This window comes from Chiloscyllium plagiosum, unplaced genomic scaffold (genome assembly GCF_037043375.1).
Source record: "Chiloscyllium plagiosum isolate Xiang-an unplaced genomic scaffold, Cpla_swu_hap1 HiC_scaffold_5, whole genome shotgun sequence".
Lineage (NCBI taxonomy): Eukaryota > Metazoa > Chordata > Chondrichthyes > Orectolobiformes > Hemiscylliidae > Chiloscyllium > Chiloscyllium plagiosum.
The window spans coordinates 85336051-85361326 of record NW_028270143.1 but is presented as its reverse complement, the minus strand read 5'-3'; the positions used below and the strand labels follow the sequence as shown (position 1 = coordinate 85361326).

Sequence of the window (25276 nt, the reverse complement as noted above, 5' to 3'; positions counted from 1 at the left end):
TTCCAACAGGTGTAACTTGGTCTTGTCAACTCTGTAGCCCAGGTAGGTCATTTGGGGCCTCTGGGCGCACATTTTTTCCTTTCTAAGGTATATACTCAGCTGGGAGAAAAGTCAAAGCTCTATGTTCAAGTTCTCTAAGTGATCTTCCCTGTTATTAACATGTCAACCAATAAATGGCAACCTGGAGTAGACCTTGTAAAATGTCCTCCATCATCCACTGAAAAATTGTACAGGATTGATACCCCAAATGGCAGTATTGGTACAAAGTCTTATGAGTATTAATTATAGTATACTTCTGGGAATCCTCACCTAACTGCAAATGCAAGTATGCATTATTCACGCCCAGCTTCGTGAAGGACAGCCCACCTGCCAGCTTTGTGTATAAATCCTCTCTGCAAGGGATTGGACATTTATCCAGCTGTGAAAAATGGTTTGCTCTTCGTTTAAAATCTCCACAAAGGCGAACCAACCTGTTGGGCTTCACAGACGATGCCCATTCTGCAAACTGGACTTGTCTGTTGACTCCTTTGCTTTCCAACCTTCTGATTTCTGCCTTTACTTTTGCCCACAAGGCAAATGGCACTGGGAAGGCTTTGTAGAAACATGGAATTACTTCCTGGTCAACATGCAAGGTGGCCTTGGCTCCTTTGAGAGACCTTCCTGAAAAATTTCCAGGTATTTAACGAGAACTTCACTCGAGCAGCCATTTTCTAATCAAAAAATGTTGATCTAGGCGAATCTTCCTCAACCAATTTTGCTCCATCAAACTTGCGCTCAAGCCTTCTACTAAAGTCAGTGGTAAGTGAACAAATGCTTTTCATAAGAGACTGGAACCAAAGTTGTAGTCTTAATCTGTAAAGGAATCCCAGTGTAGGTTCTTAGACTAGCTGAGGTCTTGGGCAAACTTAACGGTTGACGTTCAGAGCGAATTTTGTTAAACTGGTTGACTTTCCAGGCTGTGCACTCTCCTGGATAATGGTCTATGAGTTCTCTTACTCCATTTTGCTCTTGTGGAACTCTTTTGCTGTCTCGAGTTCTCATATCGGCAGCAATTACAATAGCTTGCTGACCCAGATCCTGAAGAAAATTTTAACTGTTTGGCCAAGGCTTGGCCTTAATTTGGGGTTTTGCTGTGGGCTGACCTGGAATCCTTCTGTTCAGGATATGTCCTGAGTGAGGCTTTGCAATTGTGTTTACTCAAGCGGTATTCCCAATCTCAGTTGGACTGGCAAGGTGTCCACTTCCAGTAGTATACCCTGCAACTCATATGCTCCACTTGTCACATTTTCCAATGATAAAGCCAGTTGTAGCATCTGTCTGAAGTCCAGCTAGCTTGAGCTCCTAAGCGCTTTTGCATAGTTACATCATTAATCCCACAGACCAGACGGTCTCACAGCATCTAATGAAGAGTTAAACCAAATCACATGCCTCTGCCAGTCATCTTAACCTATTCAAAAATCCCAATATGGATTCCCCTGGTTCTCAAATTACTAAGTTAAACTGACAGTGTTTTATTAACTGAATTGGTCAACTCTTGAAAGGTTTTAGTATGTGGTGTCTCAGGAAATGTTAGGCTTCTAATAACCAAAAACGCTGTGGGTCCACAAGCTGTCAGGAGAATTACTCATTGCTTTTCATCTGCCACAATGTCAATTGCCCATGACAAATAGTGCATTCTTTCTACATACTGGGCCCAGAGTTCAATGGTAGGATTGAATGAGTCCAGCTTCTCAAATAGTGGCATAGTGCCAGAAATGCTTACCCCAACTCAAAGCTGACTACTGTGTGTGAATTTCTTCAGGAGCATGCTTTTCTCTTGTTGCCATTGAAATATGTCCACAGAGGCCAGTACAGCATCACCATTTCACACTTTATATTCACAGATTCCCTGATACTGTTCAAATTTCCTCAAAGGAGGGCTTAAGCCCGAAACGTCGATTCTCCTGTTCCTTGGATGCTGCCTGACCTGCTGCGCTGTTCCAGCAACACATTTTCAGCTCTGATCTCCAGCATCTGCAGACCTCACTTTCTCCTCGAAGATTTTAACCTACTGCGAATCCTCTTACAAGGATGCCTTCCTTGAAGAAGCTCTCTTCCTCCCTCTACAAAGATTTCAGTGAGTCCCTCTCTCACTGCACACCCCAAGTCATCTCCCCACACTTTCCTCAATCCTCAAGAAGGGCTTAAGCCCGAAACGTCGATTCTCCTGTTCCCTGGATGCTGCCTGACCTGCTGCGCTGTTCCAGCAACACATTTTCAGCTCGAGTTTCCTCAAAGTCAGCTGTCAGAGTGAACAGAACCTCTGACACTCCTGTTTATACCTGTCATCCAGGGCTCCCTGATTAGACCAGATTAACAGCCCCGATCAGGGAACTCGTTACAATCACTACATTCATCCCACAATGGGGGTTTGGAGGTCAGCATGCAAGTCTGCTGGTAAGATCCTGCCTCTGGCCTATTTTCAGGGAAGTGGGTCCTCGGAAATTGGGCCATTGCCACCTCGCCAGTGACAAGAGGTCAATTAGGCAAATTAAAGTATCAATTGAGAGAACGCTGCACATGCCATTTGAATTTTCCAGGTGGCAGACACATCTTCCAATGAGGAGAAAGTGAGGACTGCAGATGCTGGAGATCAGAGCTTAAAAATGTGTTGCTGGAAATGCGCAGCAGGTCAGGCAGCATCAAAGGAACAGGAGAATTGATGTTTCGGGCATAAGCCCTTCTTCAGGAATGAGGAGGGTGTGCCAAGCAGGCTAAGATAAAAGGTAAGGAGGAGGGACTTGGGGGAGGGGCATTGGGAATAGGATAGGTGGAAGGAGGTTAAGGTGAGGGTGATAGGCCGGAGAAGGAGTGGGGGCGGAGAGGTCGGGAAGAAGATTGCAGGTCAAGAAGGCGGTGCTGAGTCTGAGGGTTGGGACTGAGAATAGGTGGGGGGAGGGGAAATGAGAAAGCTGGAAAAATCTGCATTCATCCCTTGTGGTTGGAGGGTTCCTAGGCTCTTCCTCCAGGCGTCGTGTTGCCATGGTCCAGCGATGGAGGAGGCCAAGGACCTGCATGTCCTTGGCGGAGTGGGAGGGGGAGTTAAAGTGTTCAGAGTCAGGGCGGTTGGGTTGGTTGGTGCGGGGAGCCAGAGGTATTCTCTGAAACGTTCCGCAAGTAGGGGGCCTGTCTCCCCAATGTATAGGAGGCCACATCGGATGCAGTAAATGATGTGTATGGAGGTGCAGGTGAATTTCTGACAGATATGGAAGGATCCCTTGGGGCCTTGGAGGGAAGTGAGGGAGGAGGTGTGGGCGCAAGTTTTGCATTTCTAGCAGTTGCAGGGGAAGGTGCCGGGAGTGGAGGTTGGGTTGGTGGGGGGTGTGGATCTGACGAGGGAGTCGCGGAGGGAGTGGTCTTTCCGGAACGCTGATAGGGGTGGGGAGGGAAATATATCCTTGGTGGTGGGGTGTGTTTGGAGGTGGCGGAAATGACAAAGGATGATACGATGTATCTGGAGGTTGATGGGGTGGTAGGTAAGGACCAGTGCGGTTCTGTCCTGGTGGCGACTGGAGGGGCGGGGTTCAAGGGCGAAGGAGCGGGATATGGAGGAGATGCGGTGGAGAGCATCGTCAACCACATCTGAGGGGAAATTGCGGTCTTTGAAGAAGGAGGCCATCTGGGTTGTTCGGTATTGGAATTGGTCCTCCTGGGAGCAGATGCGGCGAAGGCGAAGGAATTGGGAATATGGGATGGCGTTTTTACAGGGGGCAGGGTGGGAGGAGGTGTAATCTAGGTAGCTGTGGGAGTCAGTCGGTTTATAGTTAACATCCGTGTTGAGTCGGTCGTCCGAGATAGAAATGGAGAGGTCTAGGAAGGGGAGGGAGGAGTCTGAGACAGTCCAGGTAAATTTGAGGTCGGGGTGGAAGGTGTTAGTAAAGTGGATGAACTGTTCAACCTCCTTGTGGGAGCACGAGGTAGCGCCGATACAGACATCGATGTAGCGGAGGAAAAGGTGGGCTGTGGTGCCAATGTAGCTGCGAAGATGGACTGTTCCACATATCCAACGAAGAGGCAGGCATAGCTGGGGCTCATGCGGGTGCCCATGGCTACTCCTTTGGTTTGGAGGAAGTGGGAGGATTGGAAAGAGAAGTTGTTCAGAGTGAGGACCAGTTCAGTCAGTCGAAGGAGGGTGTCAGTGGAAGGGTACTGGTTGGTTTGGCGGGAAAGGAAGAAGCGGAGGGTTTTGAGACCTTCGTGATGGGGGATGGAGGTGTATAGGGACTGGATGTCCATGGTGAAGATAAGGCATTGGGGGCCGGGGAAGCGAAAATCATGGAGGAGGTGGAGGGCGTGGGTGGTATTCCAATGAGCCCATAGATGTTTTGGTGACAACCTCCGCATAGCAGGTCCATGGAGGGGGGAAATGGGGCAAACTAGTATGCAGGTAATAAAGAAGGCAAATGGAATTTTGGTATTTCCTGTTAAAGGAACAGAATATAAAAGTAGTGTTGCTGCAACTAACAAGGCTTTAGTGAGGCTGCACCTAAAGTATTGCATACAATTTTGGTCCCCATATTTGAGGAGGGATGTAGTTATATTGGAGGCAGTAGATTGATTCCAGAGATAGGGTTTTGGTCTTATAAAGAGAACTGAGCAGTTTAGGCCTATAAAATATGGAGTTTAGAAGAATGAGGACTTTAGAAGAAAGAGGACTGACATGGTGAATGTAGAAAGGATGTATTCTCATGTGGGCCAGTCTGGAACGAGAGGTCATAGATTTGGGATAAGGGGTAATTAGACTTAAAACACAAGTGAGCATAAATTATTTTTCACAAAGGGTCATGAATCTGTGAAATTCACTACTTCACAGTGCGGTGAATACTGGGACATTGCATAAATCTGAGGAGGACATTGACAGATTGTTAATTAGTAATGGCTTGAAGAGCTATGGAGAACAGGTAGGAAAGTGGAGTTGAGGCTGAGATGAGATGAGATCAGCCATGATTATAACAAATTGTGAAGCCAACTAATGGGACTGAATTGCCCACTCATGCACCTTGCTCTCATGTTCAGAGGTACGTTTTGCAAAGTAACCCAGCGTGGATATCGGATGGGAGGGTTATATCTGCTGTCGAGAGTGTAGTGCTGGAAAAGCACAGCAGGTCAGGCAGCATACGAGGAGCAGGAAAATTGATGTTTCGGGCAAAAGCCCTTCGTCAGGATTCCAGCACCACACTCTCCACTCTAATCTTCAGCATCTGCAGTTCTCACTTTCACCCAGGGTTAAAGCTGCTAACTGGTTTGTGGAGGGGCTCCCCATCCATGAAGATGGCAGCTATGACCATGGAATGTTTTACATCCCTCACCTACCACTGCCATTCTAAGGAGGGTCAGGTCCTTGAGCCCAGAGCCATGAAATGGACTGTGGATTTAGTCTTAAATTCTCTTTCAATTAATTTTTTTCCTTTATTAGGTAATGGTGGAAGCACTGTTATTCCAAACTTTTTATTTCTTTAATTTTCTAATTTATCACTATGATTTTGTACTTCAGAATTTTTATTTCATTATTTTTGTAATTTTCTTTTGTACTCAACAATCTGTACCTAGGCACCTATGTACCTAAGATGGCGCCGGAGGTACCATCACTGTAAACTTTTCACTGTACTCATTTGAGTGCACATGACATTAAAATTAATTCAATTCAATTCAACAGGCCTACCCAGGCCTGGGGCAATCACACGAACCTTCCAGCTATGGAATCCACCCACCATCCTTCATTGGATGGACATCTAGAGGTCATTAATTGGTTCACTTGTTAAATAACTCCTTAGGGTCCAGCCATAGCCACTTGCAGGTTTCCATTCAAGCTTGGGACCCTGAAACTAAAATTCAGTCAATTACCTGAGAGATAGGTTTTTGTGGCATTTTAATGGAGTATTGTGTTATTGCTTCAAAAATACTGATCTACAGTGCATGACCATATGCCTCCACATGGAAAAACCTTGATCTTAGCTGGCCTAATCTGGAGGAATCAAAGAGTAATTCAGCAATTGGCTATGAAGAGAAAGAAACAATTTATAGCAACTAACTTCACCAGAAAACCAGTTACCTACTCACATTGCTAGTTTGGCGGTGACATTTAGTTTAAATGAAAGATATATACTTCCAAACATTAATGTGTTAAAATGAAAATAAAGCATTTTTATCATGCTGTCCCCCTTTCTGTCTACTTAGTGGCTGTAAAAGAACACTCCTAAGGCACTATTTGGACAGGAAAAGGGATTTCTTCTAATACCTTGATTAACATTTCCCTCTAAATCAAAGAAAAAATAATTAATTTGTCTTTCCTCTCCTTGCTGTCCACAGTTAGTTGCTACACTGCCTAAATAATTGCAGCTCTTCAAAAGAAATTAATTGATTGTAAAATACTTTGAGCCATCCTAGAAATGTAACAAAATGCTGTACAATTGCAAGTTTATTCTTTCTTAACTCATTCAGAACTCCATTGAATCTAAATCAATTTTCACAAACTGTTTTGTCTATTCTGCTTAGTAGCATACAGTATCGTTTACATATTTAATTAATTAAGGCCAACAGAAAGCTTGCAAACAGCACAGTTTGCAACCTGCATGCCCCCTTTTTGAGTACTAGCTATGGAAAAACAAAATTGCAATTTGTTAATAATTAAAAAGATTAACACAGCCTGGATTATTTTCTCACAGCTAAAGGCAACAAACAAGCTTTCAAAATTTCATAGTTGTTCACTATTATTTTAGAAACCTCCAGCTTTAATAAAATAATTTTGGCCTAAGATCAATGCTATGCATAACTAAATTGTTTCTACAGTGATGGTACAAAAATAAAGATGGACAGACCAAAAATTTGACCTTAAGAGAGGAAAACAATCTCCTCAAAAATAACTTTAAATATTTCAATTCAGTACAAATCTGACAAGACTAAGGTAGAAGTGAAACATACCTCAAAGTTTCAAACACTTTTGTTGGATCAATGTACACTTTGGCTTTGAAGTTTTGCAACATCCATGGCATAATTGAAAAAAGAAAACAATAATCTGAATGTAGAGATAATGATTCAAATGCTGAAAACTGGAAATAAAAACAATGTATAACCATTTTTACCAATCTAGCCTGTTCTCCAAATAATATCACCTTTTACTTTATAAAATCTCATAACTGAGACTATGAACTAACATCTATGAACTGCCATTGAACAGATTGGTACTCCATTGCTGATAAAGAGTACTTTGTATCCAGTGATAGGATAATGAGTGTTGCTGTCAAGCCGAAATTTATTTCCAGCCCTAACTACCCTTGAGAAGGTTGTGAAGAGCCGTCATTTTGAACCATAGCAGTCCATGTAGTGAAGGTATCACCACCTCGAATCACAGTACAAGACCAGAGACTATTCAATCCATCAAGTCTGCCATTTCTTTCAAAAAGATTCAGTAAGTCCCACTGCTCTCTCTGTCTCCATATCCCTGCACTGTTAACTCCTTAACTAAGTATTACAATTCCCTTTGAAGGCTACTATTGACATGAATTTGTGCTGCTTCTCTTCCTACTCCTCCTTGTTCTGCCACTGAAGACTCTATGGACCTCACTTTGTCTGGTATTTCCTTTCCAGTTCTCCCAACCTTGTCACCACAGGTGGTCCTACCAGGAACAAGGATCTCCCACCTGCATCATTCAGTGACTGTCAGAACATTCAAGCCTCTCAAGCACGTTAAGGTGGCTACCTATGTACAGCATCTCACAGCTGCTAAGGCGGTCCAGTCATCACAATTCAACATGTACCGTAATCAGACCACCAACTGGTCAAGACTGTGCACAGAATGACAGTGCACTGAAATAAACTGAAGTAATATGTCAGCTTCTACCAAAGTCCATTTATTAAGCCCTGTGACAATGGTGACAGACAACAGGGCAAGGGCAATGAACTTTGGAGTCCATAGTTAAGATTCTGCGTACAGGCAACAGATTCATGAATGTTGCTGCCCACTGTGCTGGTACAGATGGGCCTTTGATTAGCAGCATCCATGACCAAGCAACCCTCTTTGGGGTACTTCTTGCTTATCTCAAAAGAGGAAGGACCTACAAATAGGCTATCCTACTTTCGACCACCATCCTCAGACAAATCCCAGGGAGAAAGAACTAAAATAATCAGCAGGGAAATAAACCTTCTACTGGAAAGGAAAAGTTGGCAGCAAACTTTATATCCATGGAGTTGGATTTGCCATCTGGATTTGATCCTGGAAGCAAGATCAGAACTCCCCACAAGTATAAACGAACATCTCATGACCCTTCATCTACAGCAGAACTATGGTCAGTATGCCAACATCATCAACTTTGAGAGAAAGTGAGGGCTGCAGATGCTGGAGATCAGAGCTGAAAATGTGTTGCTGGAAAAGCGCAGCAGGTCAGGCAGCATCCAAGGAACAGGAGAATCGACGTTTCGGGCATAAGCCCTTCTTCTCCTGAAGAAGGGCTTATGCCCGAAACGTTGATTCTCCTGTTCCTTGGATGCTGCCTGACCTGCTGCGCTTTTCCAGCAACACATTTTCAGCCATCATCAACTTTGACCCAATCTTTGACACAAATGAAGATGCCAAAAGAATGTTTCATCTGACCCTGTTGAAGTCCTCATTGTCATCTCAAAAGAAAAGATCATTATTCCGGGAGGTTCTAATGCCTGAACCATTGGGAAAATGATGAAGAAAGCCAAGAAAATTGTGTCATTCATGTGTTCAGCTGGGCCTCTTTGTAAGAAACATTCTTATAAAGAGCAATTATAAAACCACATTGAGGCATCCTAAACTAAAGCACTGGCACCTTTTGGATTATGTTTATCAATGATCTAAGTGATGCCTGTATCATTCAACCCTTTCAGGCTAGACAAATCTTTGATTTGTTGACCAATCACCTTACAGCAAGACATTTTATGAGCAAAACATTCGACAGAAAGAAGATCAATGTCTCAGCCCTAAAGGGGCCAGATCAAACAGAGGAATTCCAAACACAATTCACAATCGATCTAGAAAATTCTCAGATATCTAACTCAATTTCAGGGTCAAATAAAGTCAGTTGTCCTTGACTTTTCATTGAACTGTTGTCTGTTTGTTAAATTTAAGAAACATTGTGACAAGAACTGCTTTGACAAAAGTGAGACAGAAATATGTGGCTTCCTGGAACAGCCCTCATTACCAACAGGTCAAGGGTGGCATTCAAAAGCAAATCCAGAAGATAAAATCAAGTTGGGGGGGGGGAGAAAGCACAAGAGATGTAACAGTATATTGAATACCTTGACATGCAAAGCTTTTTTGAAAGTACCAAGACCATCAATTGATAATGGTTAAATGGACAGATCCCCTTCACTCACAGGATAATGCGGTGCCTCTCTTCCCAAGGTTGGCAATCTCATCCATCAACACCACACAGAACGGTTCCAAGAGCACAACCATGAACCACTATAATGCTCTCCACACTTTCCTCCAGCACCCCGTGATAGAATCCATGGGTGGACCATCATCAACAGGAGAGCTGTAATTTGTAATCAGATGATGAAAAACAAAAAGCCTGTAGCCCTGGTAGTATTCTAGATGAAGCCATCAAAGCTAGTTGACTTTTACTCAGACAGAGAGTGGCTTTAGATGTTCCAAAGGAACTAGTGACATAGCAGGTTTTGAGAAGATTTGTAGCTCAGGTTGAGGTTTTGGATGTAGGTTTGCTCGCTGAGCTTGAAGTTTCATTTCTAGATGTTACATCACCCTACTAGATAACATCTTCAGTGGGCCTCAGGCAAAGCACCGCTGAAAATTCTTGCTTTTTATTTATATGTTTGAGTTTCTTTGCTTTGGTGATGTAATTTCCTGTGGTGAAGTCACTTCCTGTTCCTTTTCTCAGGGCGTGGTAGATGGGGTTTAACTCAATGTGTTTGTTGACAGAGTTCCAGTTGAAATGCCATGCTTCTAGGAATTCTCATGCATGTCTTTATTTGGCTTGTCTTATGATGAATGTGTTATCCCAATCGACTGGGACAACACATCCATCCTAGGACAAGCCAAACAAAGACATGTATGAGAATTCCTAGAAGCATGGCATTCCAATCAGGTTTTGTATCTACAAACACATCGAATTAGACCCCATCTACCATGCCCTGAGAAAAGGAACCAGAAGTGACGTCACCACAAGAAATGACATCACCACAGGAAATGACATCATCAACCCGAAGAAACCCAAACATATAAATAAAAAGAAGGAATTTTCAGCAGTGCTTCGCCTAAGGCCCACTGAAGATGTTACCTAGTAGGGTGATGAAACGTCTGGAAATGAACCTTCAAGCTCAGCGAGGAAACCGACATCCAGAATTTCTGACATAGTCTTTGTGGCCAGAGAAATATAAAGAAAATGTCAAGAACATCACAAGGATCTCTTCATTGCATTCATCGGCCTGACAAAAGCATCTGATATGGTGAATCATAAGGATCTGTGAAATATGTTCCAAGGGTTTGGAATTCAAGGAACTACATCACAAACCTGCAGCTACGTGATAATCTGACTGAAACTGTCCTGAGTAGAAGTTCTGAAACAGTGTCATCATAACCTTTAACTCTATATCACCATCACCTCCACTTTCTAAATTGCCTCACTGCATGTCTGACATCCAGTACTGCATGAGTAGAAAATTCTTCCAGCTAAACATTGGGAAGATCAAGCAGATGTCTTTGGTTTTGATGACAATTTCTGTTCGCAGCTACTCAATTTTTAAAAAAATTTGTTCACAGGATGAAGACATCGCTGGCTAGCCAGCATTAATTGTCCATCCTGAGAGTCGACCATTTTATTATGGGTCTAGAGTCACAAGTAAGGATGGCTGTTTTCCTTCCCTAAAGGACAATGATGAAGCTGATTTTTTTTTTTCTTTTACAACACGAGTCACCATTAGGCCAGAAATTGAGGTTTAGGTTAAGAAAAAGAAGGAAGCATATGTCAGGTATAGACAGGATAGATTGAGTGAATCCTTAGAAGAATATAAAGGCAGTAGGAGCATACGTAAGAGAGAACTCAGGACGGCAAAAAGAGGACATGTGATAGCCTTGGCAAATAGAGTGAAGGAGAATCCAAAGGGTTTTTACAAACACATTAAAGACAAACGGGTAACTAGGGAGAGAATACGGCCCCTAAAAGATCAGCAAGGCGGCCTTTGTGTGGAGCCGCAGGTGATGGGGGAGATACTAAACGCGTATTTTGCAACATTATTTACTGTGGAAAAGGACATGGAAGATATAGAATGTAGGGAAATAGATGGTGTCATCTTGAAAAATGTCACAGAGGAGGAAGTGCTGGATGTCTTGAAATGCATAAAAGTGGATAAATCCCCAGGACCTGATCAGGTGTACCCTAGAACTCTGTGGAGCTAGGGAAGTGATTGCTAGGCCTCTTACTGAGATATTTGTATCATTGATAGTCACAGATGAGGTTCTGGAAGACTGGAGGTTAGCTAAAGTGATGCCACTGTTTAGGAAAGATGCTAAGGACAAGCCAGAGAACTATAGACCAGTGAGCCTGACGTCAATGGTAGTCAAGTTGTTGGAGGAAATCCTGAGGGACAGGATGTACATGTATTTGGAAAGGCAAGGACTGATTAGGGATAGTCACCATGGCTTTGTGTGTGGGAAATCATGTCTCACAAACTTGATTGAGTTTTTTGAAGAAGTAACAATGAGGATTGATGAGGGCAGAGTGGTGGATGTGATCTATATGGACTTCAGTAAAGCATTTGACAAGGTTCCCCATGGGAGATTGGTGAGCAAGGTTAGATCTCATGGAATACAGGGAGAACTAGCCATTTAGATAGAGAACTGGCTCAAAGGTAGAAGACAGAGGGTGGTGGTGGAGTATTGTTTTCAGACTGGAGGCCTGTGACCAGTAGAGTGCCACAAGGATCGGTGCTGTATCCATTACTTTTCACCATTTATATAAATGATTTGGATGTGAACGCAAGAGGTATAGTTAGTAAGTTTTCAGATGACACCAAAACTGGAGGTGTAGTGGACAGCGAAGAAGGTTACCTCAGAATTTAATGGGATCTTGATCAGATGGGATAATGGACTGATATGTGGCAGATGGAGTTTAATTCAGATAAATGTGAGGTGCCGCATTTTGGGAAAGCAAATCTTAGCAGGACTTTTACACTTAACGGTAAGGTTCTAGGGAGTGTTGCTGAACAAAGAGACCTTGGAGTGCAGGTTCATAACTCCTTGAAAGTGGAGTCACAGGTAGACAGGATAGTGAAGAAGGCGTTTGGTATGCTTTCCTTTATTGGTCAGTACAGGAGTTGGGAGGTCATGTTGCGGCTATATAGTACATTGGTTAGGCCACTTTTGGAATACTGCGTGCAATTTTGGTCTCCTTCCTATCAGAAAGATGTTGTAAAACTTGAAAGGGTTCAGAAAAGATTTACAAGGATGTTGCCAGGGTTGGAGGATTTGAGCTAAAGGGAGAGGTTGAATAGACTAAGGCTATTTTTCCTGGAGCTTCGGAGGCTGAGGGGTGACCTTATAGAGGTTTATAAAATCATGAGGGGCTTGGATAGGATAAATAGATAAAAGTTTTTTTTTCCCTGGGGTAGGGTTGTTCAGAACTAGAGGGCATAAGTTTAGGGTGAGAGAGGAAAGATATAAAAGAGACCTAAGGGCCAACTTTTTCATACAGAGGGCGTTATGTGTATGGAATGAGCAGGCAGAGGAAGTGGTAGAGACTGGTACAATTGCAACATTTAAAAGGCATCTGGATAGGTATATGAACAGCAAGAGTTTGGAGGGACATGGGCTGGGTGCTGGCACGTGAGACTAGATTGGATTGGGATATCTGGTCAGCATGGACAAGTTGAACCGAAAGGTCTGTTTCCGTGCTGTACATCTCTATGTCTCTATGACTAACTACCATAGAGATGTTCTGGAAACAAGATGATTGGTTTCAAATAAACAAAATCATTTTCTTTTGAGTTAGGTGTGGAGCTAGCCATACATCTGCAAGTTTGCAGACAACACAAAATTTGGCGGGAGAGTCAACTGTGCAGAGGATCCAGAGATGTTTCAGTGTGATTTGGACAAGTTGAGTGTGTGGGCAAATGCATACCAGATCAAGCATAGTCTAGATAAGTGTAAGGTTATCCACTTTGGTTGCAAGAACAGGAAGGCAGATTACTATCTAAATGGCAATAGACTGGGAAAGAGGGGAGTGCAACAAGACCTAAATGTCCTTGTACACCAGTCACTGAAAGTAAACTTTCAGGTGCAGCAATTGGTGAAGGAAGCAAATAGCATGTTGTCCATCATAGCAAGACGTTTGGAATACAGGAGCAGTCTGACTTGCTGCAATTATTTAGGGCCTTGATGATACCAGACCTGGAGTACAGCATGTAGTTTTGGTCTTTTTATCTGAGGAAGAATATTCTTGCCATGGGGGCAGTCTAACAAGGGTTTATAAAACTGATTCCTGGAATGACAGGACTGATGTATGAAGAGAGGTGGGATCACGTCAAATGATATTCACTGCAGTTTAGAATAATCAGGGGAGAGCTCATGGAAATCAATAAAATTCGAACAGAACAAGACAAGATAAATGCAGGAGGTTCGTGATGACTGAAGAATCCAGAACTGGGGCTCATAATTTAATGATAGATGGTAGGCCATTTAAAACTGAGAAACGGATACATTTTTTTCACACAGAAAATGGTGAGCCTTTGGAGTTTTCTGCCACTGAGTGCAGTTGAGATCAAAACACTGAATGTTTTCAAGAGGAGATCACGTAATTATTAGGGCTAAAGACATAAACAGGGCTAAAGGGGGCAAAAGCAGGAATACAGTATTGAGGAGGATGATCAGTCATGATCATACTGAACAGTGGTACACGCTCTAAGGGCCAAATGGCCTACTCCTGTTCATATTTTCTATTTTCCTCTGTTTAGTTAATGGAAGAATTTGCTCAATCCCACTGATTTCAATTTAGCTAGAGCTCCTTTATAACCACATATTGTCATGGTCTCAGGCAGCTGAAGAGCTTCTGCACGATTGCTTGGAATAGGTGGACTGGTCAATATTCAAGAATTCAGCGGCCAACCTAGATGAATATGCCACTATTGTCATGGACTTCATTCGCAAGTGTGTCGAGCACTGTGTGCCAAAAAGGTCAATCCATATGTTGCCCAAATGTAAATCATGGATGAACAGGGAAATCCACTGCCTCCTGAAGACCAGGTGTGCAGCGTTCAAGTCAGACGATCCTGACCTTTATAGGAAATCCAGATACAATCTCCATAAAGCCATCAGAGATGCCAAGAAGCAATAACAGACTAAGTTAGAGACTCAAACTAACCACATAGACACCCACCATTTGCAGCAAGTCCTATATGACATAACAGGCTACAAAGTGAAGCAGAACAGAATAGTGGACAAAAACACATCCCTCCCTGATACGCTCAAAGCATTTCATGCTCAGTTCAAACAGAAGGTCAGTGAAATGGCATCACCTGCCCCGACAGCCTCGTATGCACCTGTTCCCTTAGTCGCTGCTGCAAATGTCAGATTGGCCTTTTTGAGAGTGAACCCACAGAAAGCAACTGGGCCAGGTGGAGCCCCCGGCTGTGACTTGGATCCTGTGCGGAGCAGGTGGTGGGAGTATTCGCTCTCATCTTTAACCTCTCCTTACTACAATGTGAAGTCCCCACCTGCTTCAAGAAGACTAACAAAGAAAACTCATGCAACATGCCTCAAATGACCTCCACAATTATGAAGTGCTTCAAGAGGTTAGTCAGCGTTCATATCAATTCTAGCCTCCCAGCCTGCCTTGACTCCTTGCATCTTGCCTCCTGTCGCAACAGGTTCATGGCAGACTCCATCTCCCTAGCCTTTTACTCATCCCTTGGAACATCTGGATAACAAGGATACCTACGTCAGGCTTCTACTTATTGACTCCAGCTCCACCTTCAACACTATAATCCAAACCAAACTAATCTCCAAACTCTAAGACCTAGGTCTCTACTCCATCCACTGCAACTGGATCCTCAACTTCATGACCCACAGACTGCATTCACTGAAGACAGGCAACTGCACCTCCTCCACTACAATCCTCAATACCAATACCTCACAAGGTGGCATACTCATCTCCTTACTGTACTCCCTCTATACTCATGACGGTGTGGCCAAATTTCATCCTAACCCCAACTACAAGTTCACTGACAACACCACCATTGTAGGCCAGTAATCTCAAACAATGACAAGAGAACACAGAAAAGAGATACCGTGCTTGGGAGCATGGTGTAAAGATTACACACTCTCTCTCAACATCAGCTGAATTAAAGAGTTGGTTATTGACTTCAGGAAGCAAGGTGGAGAGCACGCTCCTATCTATATCAATGGTGCCAGGATGGAGATGGTCAACAACGCCAAGTTCATAGAGTGATAATCACCAACAATCTGTCCTGGACCATCCATGTCGATGCAACAGTCAATAAGGTTCAACAATGCCTCTACTTCCTCAGTAGGCCAAGGAAAGTTGGCATATCCATAAGGACTCTTACCAACTTTTACAGGTGCACCACAGAAAATATTCTATCCAGACGTATATTTACCTTGGTATGCAACTGCTCTGTCCAGAACTGTAAGAAATTAGAGAGTTGTGAACACTGCCCAGTCCATCTTGCAAGCCAACCTTCCCTCCATTGACTCAACTTACACTTCTTGCTTCCTCAGAAAAGCAGCGAACAAAGACCCCTCTCTCTCTCCAGTTATAATCTCTTCTGATCTTTTCCATCAGGCAGAAGATCCAAAAGCCTAAACACATGTACCAACACATTCAAGATTCATTTTTCCTTGCTGTTATTAGACTTCTGAATGCACCTCACAAATTTCAAATCTAATGTTAATCTTGCTTTTTCTGCACCTTCACTGAGCCGTAATATTGTACTCCTCACCTGTTCTATCACGCTATGAACTTGGCATGTTATGAATGGAAAACAAAATGTTTTACTGTACTTAGGTACATGTGAGAATAATAAGACAAATCAATTTTTTTTAAAAAATGTGTTGATGTCAATGCCAGTCACTCTCACCTCTGAAATTTAGCTTTTTTTTTCATGTTTGGAACAAAATTGTAATGAGGACTAGAATCAAATAGTCCTTGCAGAACTCAAACTAAGAACTGGAAAACAAATTATCAGTGAATAAGGTACTGTTCAATAGCACTGTCGATAAGCTCTTCCAAGACTTGATTAATAATTGAGAGTAAGCTACTTGTGTGTTAATTGGCCAATTTGAATTTCCTGCTTTTTGTGGGAGCAAGGAAATGTAGAGGGGTCTGGGTGTTCAAGCGCATGAATCACAGAAGGTTAGTATGCAGACACAGTGTGTAATCAGGAAAGCTAAACTATTATGTTTTATTGCAGGGGGATTCGAATGCAAGGATGGGGAGGTTATGCTGCAGTTATATAGTGTATTGATGAGACGTTATCGGCAGTACCATGTACAAAACTGGTATTAAATATTTTATGGAACCATGTTAATACATTGGAAGCAGTTCAGAGAAGGTTTATCGACTAATACCTGGAGTGAGTGGGCTGCCTTATGAAGAAAGGCTAAACAGCCGAGGTCTGTATCCTCAACAAGTTAGAAAACTGAGTGGTGACTTAATTGAAACTTATAAACTTTTGACGGGACTTGACTGGATGGATGTAGAAAGGATGTTTCTTTTTGTGGGAGAATCTAGAACTAAGGGCATTTGTTTAAAAGTAAGGAGTTGTCCACGTACGACAGAGTTGGGGAATTTGTTTTTCTCTCAGAGGGTTGTGAATCTTTGGAATTTGATACAGAATCTTGAAATATTTTTAGGGGAGAGGTGGATAGTTTCTTAATTACCAAGGGGGTAAAAGATTATTGGGGCATCCAGGAATGTACAGGTTAAAATCAGAGCAACCATGATGTGATTGAATAGCAAGGTAGTCTTGAAGGGCCAAGTGGCCTGTTCTTGTTCCTTGATCACATGTTCATAAAATATACCTATACAATTTTCCACATTTCAGCTAGATCCCCGTGTTGCAGCTGTACTGGAAGAGGAGGGCTGGAGTGCACCTAAGTCTGGAGCACAAAACTTCAGCACTATAGACAGGAAATTAGCAGGGTCCATAGCCTTTGTAGGATGCAATGTTTGTTGATACGACATGGAGTGAAATTTTTTGGCTTCTGCAATGGTAGGAACCTTGGGAGGACAGGTGGAAACCCTTCAGCACTGTCTTTAAACAAGTACACAAGCGTAAGACAAGAAGATACATAGATATCTACTCAGCCTTATCTAACTACATTGAGCAGAGAGAAACCAAGCAGATGTGCTATTTTCATTTAAGACTCAATCAGGTGAAAAGGGCACAAAGTGCGATGTCTCTGGATAGGAAGAGTGAAAATCTAAGGAAAATCACAGCTGAGCATTGCTTGATCATCCTGGCAACCAGTTACGGGAACATCATGAACAGCCTCAAAGTGAACAAGGTAAGTGAAAACTGAGATTAACAACTGTTCAAAGCATAGGTCGAGTGAATCCTTAGAAGAGTATAAAGGAAGTAGGAGTATACTTAAGAGGGAAATCAGGAGGGCAAAACGGGGACATGAGATAGCTTTGGCAAATAGAATTAAGGAGAATCCAAAGGGTTTTTACAAATATATTAAGGACAAAAGGGTAACTAGAGACAGAATCGGGGCCCTCAAAGATCAGCAAGGCAGCCTTTGTGTGGAGCCACAGAATATGGGGGAGATACTAAATGAATATTTTGCATCAGTATTTACTATGGAAAAGGATATGGAAGATATAGACTGTAGGGAAACAGATGGTGACATCTTGCAAAATGTCCAGATTACAGAGGAGGAAGTGCTGGATGTCTTGAAACGGTTAAAGGTGAATAAACCCCCAGCGCCTGATCAGGTGTACCCGAGAACTCTGTGGGAAGCTAGAGAAGTGATTGCGGGGCCTCTTGCTGAGATATTTGTATCGTCGATAGTCACAGGTGAGGTGTCGGAAGACTGGAGGTTGGCAAACGTGGTGCCACTGTTTAAGAAGGGCGGTAAAGACAAGCCAGGGAACTATAGACCGGTGAGCCTGACCTCAGTGGTGGGCAAGTTGTTGGAGGGAATCCTGAGAGACAGGATGTACATGTATTTGGAAGGGCAAGGACTGATTCGGGATAGTCAACATGGCTTTGTGCATGGGGAATCATGTCTCACAAATTTTATTGAGTTTTTTGAAGAAGTAACAAAGAAGATTGATGAGGGCAGAGCAGTAGATGTGATCTATATGGACTACAGTAAGGCGTTCGGCAAGATTCCCCATGGGACACTAATTAGCAAGGTTAGATCTCATGGAATACAGGGAGAACTAGCCACTTGGATACAGAACTGGCTCAAAGGTAGAAGACAGAGGGTGGTGGTGGAGGGTTGCTTTTCAGACTGGAGGCCTGTGACCAGTGGAGTGCCACAAGGATCGGTGCTGGGTCCTCTACTTTTTGTCATTTACATAAATGATTTGAATGCGAGCATAAGAGGTACAGTTAGTAAGTTTGCAGATGACACCAAAATTGAAGGTGCAGTGGACAGCGAAGAGGGTTACCTAAGATTACAACAGGATCTGTACCAGATGGGCCAATGGGTTGAGAAGTGGCAGATGGAGTTTAATTCAGATAAATGTGAGGTGCTGCATTTTGGGAAAGCAAGTCTTCGCAGGACTTATACACTTAATGGTAAGGTCCTAGGGCGTGTTGCTGAACAAAGCAACCTTGGAGTGGAGGTTCATAGCTCCTTGAAAGTGGAGTCGAAGGTAGATAGGATAGTGAAGAAGGCGTTTAGTATGCTTTCCTTTATTGGTCAGAGTATTGAGTACGGGAGTTGGGAGGTCATGTTGCGGCTGTACAGGACATTGGTTAGGCCACTGTTGGAATATTGCATGCAATTCTGGTCTCCTTCCTATCAGAATGCTGTTGTGAAACTTGAAAGGGTTCAGAAAAGATTTACAAGGATGTTGCCAGGGTTGGAAGATTTGAGCTATAGGGAGAGATTAGATTACAGTGTGGAAACAGGCCCTTCGGCCCAACATGTCCACACCAAACTGCCGAAGCGCAACCCACCCAGACCCATTTCCCTACATTTACCCCTTCACCTAACACTAAGGGCAATTTAGCATGGCCAATTCACCTAACCTGCACATTTTTGGATTGTGGGAGGAAACCCACGCAGACACGGGGAGAATGTGCAAACTCCACACAGAGAGTTGCCTGAGGCTGAACAGGCTGAGGCTGTTTTCACTGGAGCATCGGAGGCTGAGGGGTGACCTTATAGAGGTTTACAAAATTATGAGGGGCATAGATAGGATAATAGACAAAGTCTTTTCCCTGGTGTTGGAGAGTCCAGAACTAGAGGGCATAGGTTTAGGGTGAGAGAGGAAAGATATAAAAGAGACCTAAGGGGCAACTTTTTCACACAGAGGGTGGTATGTGTATGGAATGAGCTGCTAGAGGATGTGGTGGAGGCAACATTTAAGAGGCATTTGGATGGGTATATGAATAAGAAGGGTTTGGAGGGATATGAGCCGGGTGCTGGCAGGTGGGACTAGATTGGGTTGGGATATCTGGTAGGCATGGACAGGTTGGACCGAAGGGTCTGTTTCCATGCTGTACATCTCTTTGACTCTATTTCTATACAACCAGGAGTAACGCACCTGTTCTTACTGTATTGTTTCTACTTCAGAGTATAACTTAAATCTTATGAGACAACCTAAAGCAGTCCCTTTAAGAATTACCATTTTAGCTGATACAGTCATGGAAAAACTGAGTGAAGCATTCACAATCCCTTAATTAGGACAATCAGAAGCCCTGTGTTGTTGACTGACTATATCTGATTCGATATATCTGACTTGATCTGATTCGCAACGGAAGGTTGTGCAGATCAGATTTGTAAAATCAGCAAAAGGAGCATGAATTTCTCTATTTTTATATATTCTAAAGCTGTTTACAAACTTAGAGCACAACAGAATGCTCCACTACTGGTAGGAAAGGAGTAGGGCAGCAGCTAATATGTACTTGTTCTATTTCCTGCTCTGTTCTTGCTGATTTCAACCTGGCTGACCTTCCATGGTATAGGCAAGTTCCATGAAATTTACTAATGTCTCATTAATAAATGAAAATCATGATCTTATGAGATACATGAAAATGGAATTTTAATCTGCTCATGCACTGGGCAGCCTGCCATGGTCGAACACCAGGTGAATATACTAGAAATCATCAAGGCCACTAAGGTAAATTGCAGAACATTTCTTTACTGGAGCATTCATCTACTTTCTCTGCTCTTCCAAGAACCTCCCTGTTCCCAGTAATGAGACTATGAACTATCCCTTTCTAAATATGCTGTAGTCTCATTCTGAAGTCGGCCTCTAGGATGCCTGATTATCATCCCCCTTCTTCAGCCAACTGCCACCTTCTGCCATAAATGGATTTCGACAACTAAATGCTGACGGGCCACCAAAACAAACCCACACAAAATTGCCATCCACTGCCACCTGGAATTAAAATTGGCCTTGAAAATCGCATAGTTATTGCAGAGGTTGTTGACAGAGATCTGTTGGCTATCATTTGGATATAGCAGCTGAGCCTCAGCAAGTGGGTTGAGTGAAAATATCACACTTATACATTTAAACATGCAGAAATTAGACTTTGCAGATGGAGGATGTTTCTGCTTTGGGGGATCTATAGTACATTCAAAACATGGTACATCATAGCTATGTCTATCTACAGTTTACAACAGTATGTTTCTGAATCATTACCAGTCTGAAACTTGTACTGAGATAAATACTAAAAATAGTATTCATTCAACATCCAGAATTTTTGCTGTCAAACGGAGGTCAGATTTTAGCTGACTTTGACCCCAGTTGGCCATAAAAATGATATGTATTTCAAATTTGTGGATTACTGAAGGCAGGATGAATCAGACATTGCTACTTGCTAGGAGAGAGTGAGGACTGCTGATGCCGTAGATCAGAGTCAAAAAGTGTGGTGTTGGAAAAGCACAGCCAGACAGGCAGCATCCAAGGAGCAGGAGAGTTGATGTTTTGAGCATAAGCTCTTCATCAGGAATGTGGGGGAGGCCCAAGGGGGCTGAGAGATAAATGGGGAAAAAGGTAGGACTGGGGGGAGGTAGCTGGGGTTGCGATAGGTAGATGAAGGTGAGGGGTGATGGTGATAGGTCAGAGTAGAGGGTGGAGTGGATAGGTGGGAAAGAAGGTGGACAGGTTGGACAGTTCAAGAAGGCCGTGCCAAGTTGGAGGGTTGAATCTGGGATAAGGTGGGGGGAGGGGAGATGAAGATACTGGTGAAATCAACATTGATCCTATGTGGTTGGAAGGTCCTAAGGCAGAAGATGAGGCAATCTTCCTCTGACTGTGAGGTGGTTAGAATTTATTCCTGATGAAGAGCTTACGCTCAAAACATAGACTCTCCTGCTCCTTGGATGCTGCCTGATCGGCTGTGCTTTTCCAACATGGGGTGGTGGGGTTAATTGGTGCGTGTGTCCCAGAGATGTTCTCTGAAATGTTCCGCAAGTCGGTCCCCTGTACATTGGGGAGACAGGACGCCAACTTGCAGAACGTTTCAGAGAACATCTTTGGGACACAAGCACTAAACAACTCCACTGCCCTATGGCTGAACACTTCAACTCCCCCACCCACTCCACCAAGGACATGCAAGTCCTGGGCCTCCTCCACTGCCAAATTGTAGCCACCCAATGCCTGGAGGAAGATCACCTTATCTTCCGCCTTGGGAGCCTCCAACCACACAGGATCAATGTTGATTTCACCAGTTCCCTCAATTCTTCTCCCCCCAGCTTAACCCAGATCAAACTCTCCAACTCGGCACCGCCCTCTTGAGCTGTCCTACCTGCCCATCTTCTTTCCCACCTATTTGCTCCACCCTCCGCCCCGACCTATCACCATCAACCCCCACCTTCATTTACCTATCGCATTCCCAGTTACCTTCCCTGCAGCCCCATCCCCTTCCCATTCATCTCCCCCCCCCCCCCCCCCCACCTTGGGCCTCCCCCACATTCCTGATGAAGTGCTTATGCTCAAAATGTCAACTCCCCTGCCCCTCGGATGCTGCCTGACTGGCTGTGCTTTTCCAGCATCACACTTTTTGACATTGTTTCTTGCTGTCTGATTAACAAAAGTAACTTTGCCCTTTCGTTGATAGTCGAAAGCAACAACATATTTAACTTAAACCAGGAGATTCTTGTAGAGAGAGGAGGAAAACTTCTTCAAGGCAGGCATCCTTGCAAAAGGATTCGCAGTAGGGTTAAAATCAACAAGGTAAAAACAATGACTGCAGATGCTGGAAACCAGATTCTGGATTAGTGGTGCTGGAAGAGCACAGCAGTTCAGGCAGCATCCAAGGAGCAGCGAAATCGACGTTTTGAGCAAAAGCCCTTCATCAGGAATAAAGGCAGTGAGCCTGGAGCGTGGAGAGATAAGCTAGAGGAGGGTGTGAGTGGGGAGAAAGTAGCATAGAGTACAATGGGTGAGTGGGGGAGGGGATGAAGGTGATAGGTCAGGGAGGAGAGGGTGGAGTGGATAGGTGGAAAAGGAGATAGGCAGGTAGGACAAGTCCGGACAAGTCATGGGGACAGTGCTGAGCTGGAAGTTTAGAACTAGGATGAGGTGGGGGAAGGGGAAATGAGGAAACTGTTGAAGTCCATATTGATGCCCTGGGGTAGAAGTGTTCCGAGGCGGAAGATGAGGCGTTCTTCCTCCAAGCGTCTGGTGGTGAGGGAGCGGCGGTGAAGGAGGCCTAGGACCTCCATGTCCTCGGCAGAGTGGGAGGGGGAGTTGAAATGTTGGGCCACGGGGCGGTGTGGCATAAACCAAATCATCCGCCGACATTTCCGCCACCTCCAAAAAGACCCCACCACCAGGGATATATTTCCCTCCCCACCCCTTTCCGCCTTCCGCAAAGACTGTTCCCTCCGTGACTACCTGGTCAGGTCCATGCCCCCCTACAACCCACCCTCCCAACCTGGCACTTTCCCCTGCCACTGCAGGAACTGTAAAACCTGCGCACACACCTCCTCCCTCACCTCTATCCAAGGCCCTAAAGGAGCCTTCCACATCCATCAAAGTTTTACCTGCACATCCAGTAATATTATTTATGGTATCTGTTGCTCCCGATACGGTCTCCTCTACATTGGGGAGACTGGGCGCCTCCTAGCAGAGCGCTTTAGGTAACATCTCCGGGACACCCGCACCAATCAACCACACCGCCCCATGGCCCAACATTTCAACTCCCCCTCCCACTCTGCCGAAGACATGGAGGTCCTGGGCCTCCTTCACCGCCACTCCCTCACCACCAGACGCTTGGAGGAAGAATGCCTCATCTTCCGCCTCGGTACACTTCAGGGCACCAATGTGGACTTCAACAGTTTCCTCATTTCCCCTTCCCCCACCTCATCCTAGTTCTAAACTTCCAGCTCAGCACTGTCCCCATGACTTGTCCGGACTTGTCCTACCTGCCTATCTCCTTTTCCACCTATCCACTCCACCCTCTCCTTCCTAACCTATCACCTTCATCCCCTCCCCCACTCACCCATTGTACTCTATGCTACTTTCTCCCCACCCTCACCCTCCTCTAGCTTATCTCTCCACGCTCCAGCCTCACTGCCTTTATTCCTGATGAAGGGCTTTTGCCCGAAACGTCGATTTCGAAGCTCCTTGGATGCTGCCTGAACTGCTGTGGTGGTCTTCCAGCACCACTAATCCAGAATCTGGTTTCCAGCATCTGCAGTCATTGTTTTTACCAAGTCAAACATAGGACAAGTTCATCAGGTCTAACCTGCAATGTTACAGAATATCATTTTTAGTAGCACTCCACAAGCAGGCTTCTTTTGTGTTTGTGTTGCCATGGAAATTGAACATAACTGTTCACAAGGATTAACTGCATTAAAATGTGAAATTCAGCAGATAGCCAGGTCCAAATATTCCTCACCTGCATTGTGACGTGCAACATATCCCAATGCCCAAGCTGCTGCTTCCTTGACTCCAGGATCAAACTCTTCCAGGCAGATCACCAGTGCATCCAGGGCCCCACAATCCACCACTGCTTGGGCTAATTGAGGAGAGTGTTTGGCTACAGCTCTCAACACAAAGGCTGCCGCTTTCTTGTAGAAACGCTTTATAAAAATAAAAGTATTTGGTATTCTGTTTATACAGATAAAGCTTTGCACTACTTAATACTTTCACGTTTCTTTTAATCTTTCATGGGATGTGGACATCACTGGCAAGGCAAACATTCGTTGCCCATCCACTAAGCCAAGTGGCTTTCTCAGAGGGCAGTTAAGAATCATATGTGGGCCAGAAAGCAGATTTTCTTTTGCAGGGGGCAATGATGAAGCAAATAGGTTTTTACAGCAATTGATGATGATAGCTTTCAATTCCAGATTTTATTCATTCATTGAATTTAAATTCAACCAGGAGTCATAGTGGGATTTGAACATGGTCCATACCTTTGTGACATTTCCATTGTACCAGTATCTCCCCTGTTCACTACAGCATTCCATAACACAAATATATTTTGGATATGAATGGCTTTTCACAATATCTAAAAACATCAATATCTTTAACAACGTTCATTAACAGGGCAATTTTGTCCTAATAAAATAGCACACCTGTTTTACCAAGCTTGTACAGGCCAGACACCAGCACAACTATTAATGTAATTATACTATATTCATCCATCATTTCTACTTTGTTAAAAATATAAAGATGAACATGACTAAATGAAAATTACTTTGCAAAATCCTGGATTGTAGCTGATAGGTTATCTGCTGCAGCATAAGCTTTGAGAGTCTACCAATGTGGCAGCTCTGAATAAAAAAGAGCAGACAAATAATAAATGTTCTGTTCATTAAATTTAGTTTCCTTATATAATTCAACACAAAAACCACAGTATGACAAGATTAAATAACTAGAGCTTTCAAGATGTGACCAGAAATAACAATGAGCAGCATCAAAATGTGAATCACCATATTCATTATCTGGAAGTTAACTTCCATAAACCATTTAGGATCCATACATAAATTATCAGTTTACTTTAATGTACACTGTGTATCCCTTGCCTTTTAAGAAAAGTTATTAGTTTTTGTTTGAAATGCATCAAGATGGAAATTTAATAGGATTTTTCTCTAAACAGTTTTGAAACA

At 43.6% G+C, this 25276-nt stretch overlaps 1 protein-coding gene across 5 annotated transcripts in view; it reads right to left on the bottom strand.

The window, feature by feature from the left end:
* The window catches only part of spag6 (sperm associated antigen 6), a 208789-nt gene that overhangs the window by 121811 nt on the left and 61702 nt on the right, over nt 1–25276 (bottom strand). For all 5 annotated transcript variants that reach the window (XM_043690439.2, XM_043690438.2, XM_087987398.1 and 2 more), the window contains one exon: nt 24064–24247. In XM_043690439.2, the coding sequence (XP_043546374.1) occupies nt 24064–24247 (184 nt within the window). The remainder of the gene's footprint in view (nt 1–24063; nt 24248–25276) is intronic.